The 11,496-nt window shown below is 35.7% G+C and overlaps 1 protein-coding gene across 1 annotated transcript; it reads right to left on the minus strand.

The window, feature by feature from the left end:
• Window positions 1-659: 659 nt before the first annotated feature.
• On the minus strand, window positions 660-9,014 carry tmem106ba (transmembrane protein 106Ba). The gene is made up of 8 exons (XM_007232341.4): window positions 8,912-9,014; window positions 6,756-6,953; window positions 6,388-6,451; window positions 5,403-5,562; window positions 5,038-5,178; window positions 2,172-2,221; window positions 2,031-2,084; window positions 660-1,577 (listed from the first exon to the last, which is right to left on the minus strand). Exons 2-8 carry the CDS (start codon window positions 6,940-6,942, stop codon window positions 1,457-1,459), a joined length of 777 nt encoding a protein of 258 aa, XP_007232403.1. The 5' UTR covers window positions 6,943-6,953; window positions 8,912-9,014; the 3' UTR covers window positions 660-1,456.
• Between the last annotated feature and the right edge of the window lie 2,482 nt (window positions 9,015-11,496).

Below are 11,496 nucleotides of genomic sequence, written 5' to 3' on the forward strand. Positions count from 1 at the left end.
AACGAGTAACTATAACTAATTACTTTTTCAAAGTAACGTGCCCAACACTGTTTATATATAAGGAGAAGTACAGTCCTCTAATAATCCTGACTAACCAGTAATTATTATTTCAGCGCAGCTGATGCTGCGAATATCCTTAAACAGTTTTAGTCCTGCCCTTTTTCATTTCGTCTAAAAATAATTGAAATACTGAAAATATCAAGTGTTAATTTGATTTTATTTACTTAGATTTTCGTTTCTGAAGAAGAGACGTCAGTTATTTTATACTAGAGCTTATAGATAGGGCTTGCCTTGCATAGTCAGGGCGCATTCCAAATGCACTCCTGCCATCAACGCTAAGCATAGTTTCGTTTGGAGAGAAATGCTACAACACCGATGCAGTTGAAATTCTATTCTTTTTCAGTAAATGAAGCAACATCACAGATTACTAATCATGAGAGAAAATATAGACTTTGGGACACTGGATTGTAAAAATGGATGCCTTACCCGTTGAAAGTCTTGCTCACTCTTGAAACCTTGCGCTGCGTTCCAAGTAGCTGCCCGCAGATGTGCCGGATTAAAATCAGCGCGGCCAAATAAGAAAATCGGCCGATGCCGATTGATAAAAAAATAACAAAAATCGGCCGATTAAATCGGCTGGCCGATCGATCGGTCGGCCTCTAACACAAACCCCGCGTTCTATGACACTATGACCTATATCGCAATCCAAAATGGTATTTGGTATTCTTCAGATTTCAAATCAACCCCATTTTGTTTTCGATTAAAAGCAGAATGATGTGCTTCACCTAAAAGCTCTATCTTGGACTCATCTGTCCACAAGAACTTACTTACATACATTTTGGTAAACTGCAGTCTAGCTTTTTTATGTCTTTGTGTCATCAGTGGGGTCCTCCTGGGTCCCCTGTCATAGTGTTTCATTTAATTAAAATGTTGACAGATACTTTGCGCAGACAATGATGCACCCTGAGCCTGCAGGACCCCTTAAATTTATCACTTTTCTCTTTCACCACTTCTCATTGCTACAGTGCCATGGGTTGTACATTTCTTGAATATGTTGTGCACCATAGAAAAGGGAATACCAAGATCTCTGGAGATGATTTGTAACCTTGAGATATTTTTCCACAATGTTTGTCTTTTTTCTTTCTGTTCTCTATGTCTTTGTGACAGCAAAGACATTCTTTTTTTCTTTTTTTTGTGTTGTTCCAATACACATAAATGAAATAAACATGTATAACAAAACATGTGCAACTGCATTAACTTTCTGGGAGAAATACTTAACTTTCTGGAAAATGTTCAGGTGTGCCAACACTTTCGGCCATGACTGTAATAATGAGAAAATACATGAGATCTTACATGAGATCATCGCCATTCACACGCACTAAGATCAGTCAGAACCAGTAGTCTCAGATAGCATCACATAAGAAGTCCTGCAGGTCAGGATTCAGTGTGAGGAGCGTCACTGTATCACGTTTGTGTGTCCATTGGGGTTGGTGGTATTTGAACCACAGTCCACATACAGGTATTTTTCTTGAGAAATCTGCTCAGCATGTCCGAAGTACACAGTGGTCACAGTTATCCTGAGGGGCACAATCAGAGAACAAAAGAAGAAGGTGACCCTCCAAGAAAAGAAAAGAAAAAATTTTGAAGGAGAAAACGGATGCTGATTTTTTTTAAGTCAAGCCAGTTTTCACCCCACCCAGTGTCTTGTACTCTGATTGGCTCTAGCTTGTTGCTGCACTAACCTAAATTAAAAGTTTCCAACAGGTCCAGATAGTAAACCTGCTAGATATTTGTCAGGGGCTTCCGTTGCATCATGATCACTCAGCGAGCTTTTGGATCATATTCTTTTAGCAGTTTACTTATAGTGATCGAGATAGTTACCAAGCAAGATGTGAGCAAATGCTAATTGCTTTTGTCTGCAATTTCAAAATACAGTTGGTGACCTGAAAATCTGGGCTAAATTTTTTTTGTAGTGTGAACCTGTATATAAACACAGTATATGGGTAAAAAAACAAATAATCTGAACTTACTGCATCATTACAACAATGTTGTGTACTTTTATGGACTGCATGGTACAGAAGTCACTGAAAAACAAAAACAAAAAATGTTAGCACAACCAAAAAAATAAACCTTACATATAACTTAAACATGCCTTACAAACAAATACTCACAAGATATAGTTAATCTCATTGGCTATGACTGTAGGAACTGAGAAGTCGACCTGAACAGAAACCCAGTTTTAGAACAGATATGAGCTGTTAATGTTAGTCACAATATTTAAACAATGCTCAAATGTCTGATTAGAAAGTCACATGAAACAGAAAAGGGTGTGCATTGAAAACTCAAAGGTCACTCAATGTACTCAATTGGTACTCAAGGCACAAAGCAGGCATATTCAATGTATATATTTAAATATAAAAAAAATGAAAAGACGTGCTCATAACATAACATTACCACAAATATTTTCCCCACACTAAACTGCTTCGCTTGTTTATTAACACAGTATGTGTGCAACCAGCCAACATACAGGAATACTACACTACATGTGCTACTTTGGTCAATCAACAACACTTTTCACTGGTAAAGAGGAAGTGCTACCATAGAGTAGACCAAGTCAACTTTGCCACACAATACACGTGTTGACCCCAGACTGCTGCAAAGAAATGTGATCTGTTTAGCCATGGCTCTTTCCAAAAAAGGGGGGAAAACTGTCCTATAACAATTCTCTCAGTATAACTGTTGATGGGAGATTGTTCACTCCACAAAGTATTCAAAGACATTTCCACCACTTAGACACACAGAGTAGGTGTATTATTGAACTGAGAGAAGCAGGATGGTTTCAATGAATTGAAACCATCAATGAATTGTTTCAATGAATTGCCCTGCAATTTAGGAGATGCTTGGACTGCTACAACCTAAAACCATGTTATCTTTAGTACTTAATGTAGACGATTGTTGATTTCAAGTATGAAGAAGGCCTCATGGTAAGCATCCTGCCTTCAATCCTGCCTTTGCTATGGAACAACTTACTGCCCCAAATGCTAGTGTGATGATCTAGGATGCCATTGAATACGACAGTCGGTCACCCTTAAGCTACGTTCACACTGCAGTGATGCGGCATCGCAGCCAACTGCTTTCTCCGCCATTCACTCGCAGCCTTGGGGCGTGTCACCTAAGAGAGCCCGTTTATCTGCCACCAGCAAGAATGCGTGGTTGTGGTTCAGTGCTGTGTTCAAATGAGATGCTGTTATTTTTTAATTAAGCATCTGCCACCCCCCATTGAAAACAGTGGGAGGTAGGAGCGGAAAACGCTTTGCTGCAGTGTGAACATACTGTTAGTAGTGATACAAGTTACAGTAACAGCAACATGTGCCTCTTATAATGGCAGGGATTTTTCAGCAAGATAATGCTCATCCACACACAGCAAGGGCTTCCCAGGAATATATTTCCTGCCCGGTTGCCAGATTTCACCAGTCGAGCACATATGAAACCAGCTGGTAAACCAGCTTCAGCAGCCTACAGATGTGTAGGACCTACAGGTTTAGCTGCAACATATGCCATATGGAACTTGTATGCCTCCATTTCCAAATATACCTCAACTTTATATTTTGTGTATTTATCGTATCTATTTTATCACAGTATTTTTATTTAATTTATTTATTTATTTTTTAATTGCTCTTTGAGTATAAACTGGACTGTGGGAATATAATTTTGTTCCACATGTACTACATGTGATGTGAAATGACAAAAAAAAACAAAAAACTCCTCGAATCCTTGAATTTGTATGGAGTCTAGAGACAGATACACTTTTCCTTTTACTCTAATATTGTACTTACTTACATATATTATCATTACATTCACACATATATATTTCCAATTCAAAAACTTCTTGGTGCCTTATTTTTAGCAATGAGTGTACATTCAGGTTTAAATTATGTTCTCCAGTAGACTCATGCTTAGGTTGGCCAGTTTCTAGGCAAGTTTCTATTATCTTGATTTTATGGTTACCAAGTGCTGATGGAGTTAATGACTCACTATGAATAGGAACTAAACACCTGCATTCAAAGGCACTCCTTTAGCTTATCTAATGGCCAACAGGGAAGCATGTAACAATAGCTGTGGCCACAGTCATGAAAACCCACATTCATTAAGAGGGAAAGTATGGTTGTGGTTAATCCCAAAATAGCATATGTCTAGAGTACAGGGTTTAACAGCATATGTTATTATATTTCATTATAATCTGCAGTACACAGAGGGTTATGGATCTTGAATTTGGAGGGTTATAGCATGGATCAAAGGTGTGGTATATACTGATACTACATGCTCTTGTGTGTTTTTGCCAGTTATATGAGGACATGAAGGGTAAATAGGCGTTTTAAATATGCCATCTTTTAGTGCCGCACTACATTGTGTATACAGAAAGCTAATTGGTGCTTTTAAGTGTTGCAAGTCATTGCAAATCCACTGCTCTAACTGACTGTAACACAGAAGGCTTTTCTCTGCAAACAGTCTAAAATGTAAACCTACTGTATGTTTAGAACAAGTTTGAGGACAAAACGGATTGATCCCTTCTGTCCTTGGTTATCTACAGTTCGCTGCACATGTACAATGTGAAAGGAACCAAAAGACAGCACTACAAACATGGAGAAAAAAGAAATCTCTGAAACAATCTACATTTTCTGTGCTGAAAAAAAAAAAGACGTAAGAAGTACAACGCAACAGGTTCCATTTCTGCAACAAGGGACCTTTCTGGTGATCACCAAACAGCTTTATTACACTGTTCCAAGTATAAACTTGAAAATATATTGTAGTTATAAAATATAACTACAATATATTTCATGAGCAAAATCCATCATACAGCGTATTACATAGAAAAACAAATTAAAAATGAATAAAATAAATTCTTTAAAAAGTTTTCCTGTTAAGTATTCATATTGGACATATAATTTTCTGTGTGGCAGCAATGATATGTTTCACCAAATCAGTAAATACATTTTTCGTTGAAATGACAACAAAACATAACTGCTTAGTACATACCTGTCTCATATCCAGAGGTACAATGCTGGTCACATTGCTCACAAGCGATTTTCCGATGACAGTCTTATAGAACTGCACCTGTGCTGTGACGTTTGTCACTTGTATTGGGTAGTAGTTGTTGTTAGTGATGTTGAGTGTGTTCTACAGAAAGAGTAAAAAAAACAAAACAAACAAACATATTTTTAAAACATTTATCAGATTTATAAGACGTTTTTTAAATTAAACAGTTAAATACATTTTTGACTGGTTACCACTTTGAAAGCCAACAAAATCCAATATTATATTCATATCATAATCATATCATAATCAAGATCCAGTCATTTCACACAAAGCACCAATATTAAAGAAGAAACAGAAGATCTTACCGTGATGTTGAGATACACAATCCGGTTCTCTGTATCAAAAGTAACGTACGAAGACCTAACACCAATATAGGTCACATCAATGGTGCGGGGGAACAGGAAAAAGACAGCGAGGCCAGAAAGCAGAAGGCACACCAGGACCGACACACTTACATACAGCTTTCTGTAAGAACAGAGGAGTCCTCTTTACATCATGTTTTTTTCTCGTTATAATACTATTACCAAATGGATCTAAATATAGCTCAGTGCTGAAGATAATGTTTTCCATTATATGTTGTTCATACAGCAGATTTTCATACTTAAATAAAAAAAAAACATGCACACAGACTCAAAACCTGTTTATACCATGAAAAAAAAAAAACATGTGCAAAACACTAAAAAGAAGACTCTCCACAGCGGGAACCTAAAACCTAAAGCACGGACAAAAATCAACTTCTTAAAACTATCAGGTTTGCAAGAAAAGATTGCATGAAATCATAAATAAGCTATTGTCTTAGTCACAGAAGACGCTTATATCTAGGCCTGTCACAATAATAATGGTATTGATTTATAGTGCAATATTTGGACATAAACTTGCTATTTTTTTGCTGATATCAAATAGAATCATTGTGTATACTCAGCAAAAAGAGCCCATTAACAGGAGCTGATATGTGTGTAATAAAACATAACATGTAAATATATTAATATGCTATTATATTGTCATCAGAGGCATATTTCTAGGAGAATATATCGTCAAAAAATAGATTACTTGGCTGCTTGTATCTTCATTTTTATGACAATTTTTGACAAATTAAATCTGTCTGTTTTAAACACTCTTGTCAAAGACAGTGATGAATGAATCATTAGAAAAGCTCCAAAATTACTTGGAATAAAAACTGGCAAGAAGGTGAACTTTCCATTGTGGAGATTTGAAGTTTTTCATGTATACCTATTATGCACAAAATATTCCTGCAAAAACATTTTTGCAAACCGTCTAGGAAAAACTTACGTTCTTCTTGGTCTCAGTCTTTGGTCACTATATGGTATCAAAGCAACAAGTTGATTTTCTTGTTCTGGGAAGAAAAGAGGGAAACACATAGTTAAAACAAACAAAACATTTTTTAACCAAGTACAATCTGTAATGCTATAATAATAACTGACACAATGACTATAATTTTATACAGTAGTGTTAAGTGTGATATTAAATTGTGGTTGTATGCGAATGTATGGATATTTTAACTCATTAGAGCCAATTAAATGCAGTCTATGCATTATACAATCTCTTTACAGTCTCTTTGTCTATTTACATATTGATTAAAACAGAAAAAAACAAGTGTTAGGAGTAAACAAGTACTGTATTGATACGAGTGTTTTCACCTCTTGGTATCCTTCCAGTGCCTTGACAAGTAGGACATGTCACACTGTCCCTGCCTGTAAATTCAACATACGGGAACTGGGAAATATCGTGTTTGTCCTCATCTGTGTCTGAGTCAGGCTCCTTCGGCTTCAGATCCTCACGACCCTCGCTTTTGTGCTTCAGCAAAGAGAAGAGAGACTTCCCCATGGCTGAATTATCTTTAGTAGAGACAGAGAAATGTAAACTGTAAAATGTAGCTAGCACCAACACTCCTCCAGTTCATGTGGGTGAAGCACTGAAGTGACTAACACAGCCACCTAAGTATATTACAACATGGGTAATAAAACTGTGTTTTTTTGTACTTTAACACCACCCACAGCTTTTGCACATATGACAAACAGTCACATTCTGAATTTATACTATGCAAGTTACTGAACAATGTGTATTTTATGCCAGAATTATGGTTATTCACAGCACAGCCCTTGATTAGTCACTTATTGTAGTTATAAAATTTACACACAAACAAATACAATAAAATTATCCTCATGTTAAAACATAAATGACACAATATCCACAACCAATCTATTATGATGTTATTTTACTCCTTCCAAAAATCCAAACTAAAGGCTTCAATTAGGGTTTTTTGTATTTGCTTAAACTTCTATACTGTGATTATAGTTACTTAGTGTTAGTGACTGACCAATTATTGCCATTTTTTAATTAGCCTACTGCTAGCTAAAGCTGGCTACTTTAGCCCAACTTGGCTAATGCTAACTCACAGCTAAAGTGGACCTGGTAAAAGGCACAATCCAAGAATTAAACAGTGGGTAAAATAGCTAAGTGATGGATATTTAGAGCTTTCCATTATTGCAGTGTTTTATTATTTACTTACAAAATCAATGAAGGAGTTCTGTTTTACTAGTCTAGCTAGTTGCTAGTTAGCTGTATTGTGTAAGTAACTGTCGTACTGAATCTGGTGTAAATGATTGAAAAGTCAACTTATGTGAGTTGAAACATGTAAACAATAGTTTATAAATGTCCATGATGCATGGACAACAAATATATAGATCCCTGTTTTCGTGAGTAAATAAAAACAAAATAGTCAGAATAGACTTTAATTTAGGCTTTTAAATTAATTTAAATACTTTTTAAATGTATCTTTACATATAAAAAATAAGGAACAGTGTAATAATAAAGCGGGTTGTTGGCAAAGGGCAACACTGTGTCATACAGGGTTAATAACAGCTATAATCCTTAAAGTTACCTTTGTTCCAGACAGATATAGATCATGTTGCGTACTTACATAGCAAGGCTAGGGCTCTGTTCCAACATGCGTACTGCCTGCACTTGTGCACTTAATACAACGCTCATTTAGTGCCTAGAATTTCTAGCCTCCACAGAGCGAACTATATAACTCTCTCCACGAGATGAGCCTTCTAGTTAGTGCACCACTAGCTTACGTATATTGGGACCCAGCCTAACATCTTCAGGTCTCTCTGGCAGGTGTTCTGTTGAGTTGAGCTACCTTAACAAACCATGCTACCCTAGTGTATATTTAAAGGTAAAAATGCCAGAAAAGGCACATATTTTAAAATGCTTTGGGTAGGATATTTGAAAAGCATGAATTGATATTTCAGAATACAGTTTAGAGTTAATAGGGGTGATTATAACGCGTATTTTTTTCATTGCTCACTTATTATTACTTTTATTATTTATTATCAGCTGTTATTTAAACATTTGTAACACTCAGACAAATAATGACATGGGGCTCCAGTTGTTTAATGCACCCAAATATAACAGAATTACCATTTAAAAATACTAATAAGAATAATAATAATAACAAATAAATCTCCGCGCATGCGCACTGTGTTGAGAAGCACATTTCGGTGGGTAGCACAACTTGACAAAACACCGGCCATGATTAACTGCTAGATATAGGTTATTTACTCTACAGATACTTCATAACAGATTATTTACCACGTTTATTTTGCTCAGATTGGTGTGTTTAATGTTATTAGACGGCAGTTACGTGCCTAGCATTATTAAGTGCTCCTGACTGATCACTAATCGCGCTGAATAAAGGCCGCGGTGGAACTGATCCACTGCCACAGACCATAGTCACATATCTAGTACAGATCATTAGTAAATTAGTAAATAACTCAAACCCAGCTCTTACCTGAGTTACGATTAATATACAGCAGCGGTTCAGACTTTCTGTCCCTAAATCCCAAACAGCACCACGGTCTCCCTTAACCCACTGAGCCACGCCCCCGCCCTCAGCTTATTGGCTGCTGCAGGGCGTGACTGAAGGACGTCACGGTGTTTCTGAAGCTCGCTCTCTTTTATCATGTGTCAGTGAACAGCAGGGCCGGGCCATGCCACTGTTTTACAGACTGATAACGACTGTAAGTACTGCCCAGGCTAGCTTAGTTGCTTGTGATTTACCTATTTAGGAGAATTTTAAAATGTAATAAAATTTCACTTAAATAAAAAAATCCAAATTCTATTATTTCATGTTTTAGTTATTCTCTTATTTTTTTTAATTATTTTATTTTCACATAGTTTTTTATTACTATTACTATAACTTATTTGTTCCTTTTATAATAATAATAATAATAATAATAATGATAATAATAATCAACCTTTATTTTGACTCTGAAGTACATTGAGAGCAACCCTCATTTTTAGCTTATTTATGACACTAATTCACAGGGTATATGTTCATAGAAAATAATACATCATCAAAATGTCAGTTTTATTTGGTTGCTTTGCCTAGTCCAAATTATTGTACAGACCGCTGTGTATATTGTGTCTGCTGCCCTTCCTTGTGTCCATCTATGTCTTAGGCTGATAAGCAAGGTAGATCTGTGGGAGGATGGCCACTAACCCTGTTTGATTAAGAGAAATTACACTGAGAGCTAGTTCAGTTTTTATGGATAAGATAAGCTTTGACAGAACCCAGGTAAAATTAATTAAAATGACTCACTTATTTATAAATTTATAGGGTTTTTCCGAATAGAAGATTTAGCATGCTTAGCTGTATGTAAACACATCCTGTGGTGAAAGAAAAAAACAGAACATGCAATTTTGTCATGTCTGTTTTTAGATCTCTTTTTGGTTGGTCTTTGGTTTTCACAGCACTGAAAACCACAGACCAACCAAAAAGAGATCTAAAAACAGACATGCAATTGCAGCAGTTCATATGGTAGCTTTGACCATGCATTATCCTAGAGCTAAAATTCTACTAAAAAACTAATGCTCTTTGCACTTTCATAATAAATTGAGGTATTTTTTTCAGAAATGTTCTTTCCTAATTGGGGGTTCCTAATGGTTATTGGTTGGGCAATATGGAAATATGGTATCCTGATATTTGAAAAAATGATACACAATAGTGATCATATTTACAAACGCAGACAAAATTCGTTAGTAGCAGCGTATTCTTGAAATATTTTAATTTTAATAAAATGTGCCATTGGTCAGTATATTTTAAAGCATTGATAAAATCCAAAATGTACTCAGAGATATATATCTATAAAGCATATAATTTATGACAATAACAAATTTATGACGGTACGATAGTGAAGTATCGTTAAGAGGTCCTGTTCACAGTAGCATACAATAGCTCTGCCACCTTTATGTTCTTATATTTTCTTTTTACCTCAGCTTTTGTTTGCAAACTGCTTAGAGGCATACTAAAGAAAAGAAAGAGAAAGTTTGACTAGGGATGCTCAAACATTTGCATGCTACTATAAATATGACCTCTCAGTGTCTCTACTAATTACAAATATAATGTCAAAAAAATGGTAAAGCTCATTATAAGGAAGTGGAATACTTAAGACATTTAATGATCCAGGGACTTGTAAGAAAAGAATACTGGTATTTAATGCTGGACATTTTGAAGAGTAGCAAGATAAGATTGCCACAGTACACACACTTTTACTTCAGTACAGTCTCTACATACTTTTCCACCCCTGACAGTCTGACATTGTTACTCCTTTAAAATGTTTTTCTCCAGTGGTGTCAGGGTTATTGATCACAGGATTGTTGGTTTGATACACAGGTCAACTAAGCTGCCAATGTTAAGGCCCATCAACAAGGCCCATTTCCGCTCCAGGCACTCAGATGTGTCAAGTGAAGAAGTACAAATACTTTGTTAATTTAACTAGTATAAATTTTGGTTATCCATACTAGTTAATTTTAAAATAGTTATTTTTCATACAACATTTTACTTATACTTCTTACATTTTCAATTTAAATTTGTTTGTGTTTGGATGAGAAGTATAAACATACACCACTCCGACACCCTATTGGTTAATATGTGATTCATCACACCTGCACATCACGCCCACACTGCAGCAAGAGCATAGCAGACATATGTAGCCTAGTATGAAGATGATTCGTGCAGAGACTCAAGAGAACTTTAGCGAAATGTGCCAAAGTAAGCTTCTTTAATATATTTGCATTATACTAAAATGCATTTATTTTCAGTGGGCATATATGCAGCTGAAACAAGTAGCTTAGTGCATCCCACATTTATCAACATCAACATTGTAATATAACATTATATTCATTATGGCTTTTAGAAAAACGTGTTTTAGGTAGGGGGATAGTGCACTCTAGACTCCTGTAATGCCTCCTAAGTATTTGTCTTTAATGGCCTTTTTTCCTGAACATTAATTTTAATTTTTATGGTTTAAGTAGATTTGAATCCAGTTTTGATCCAGTAATTTTACACTTTTGCTTAAGTAAAAAGCTTGAGTT

The sequence above is a fragment of the Astyanax mexicanus genome, chromosome 18 (assembly GCF_023375975.1).
Source record: "Astyanax mexicanus isolate ESR-SI-001 chromosome 18, AstMex3_surface, whole genome shotgun sequence".
NCBI lineage: Eukaryota > Metazoa > Chordata > Actinopteri > Characiformes > Acestrorhamphidae > Astyanax > Astyanax mexicanus.

Coding starts and splice junctions, on each gene's coding strand:
- tmem106ba (XM_007232341.4), bottom strand. CDS start 6,942: ATGGGGAAGTCTCTCTTCTCTTTGCTGAAGCACAAAAGCGAGGGTCGT. Junction 2,085..2,171: donor AATGAGATTAACTATATCTT/GTGAGTATTTGT, acceptor TTTGTTTTTCAG/TGACTTCTGTACCATGCAGT. Junction 1,578..2,030: donor AACATTGTTGTAATGATGCA/GTAAGTTCAGAT, acceptor TGTGCCCCTCAG/GATAACTGTGACCACTGTGT.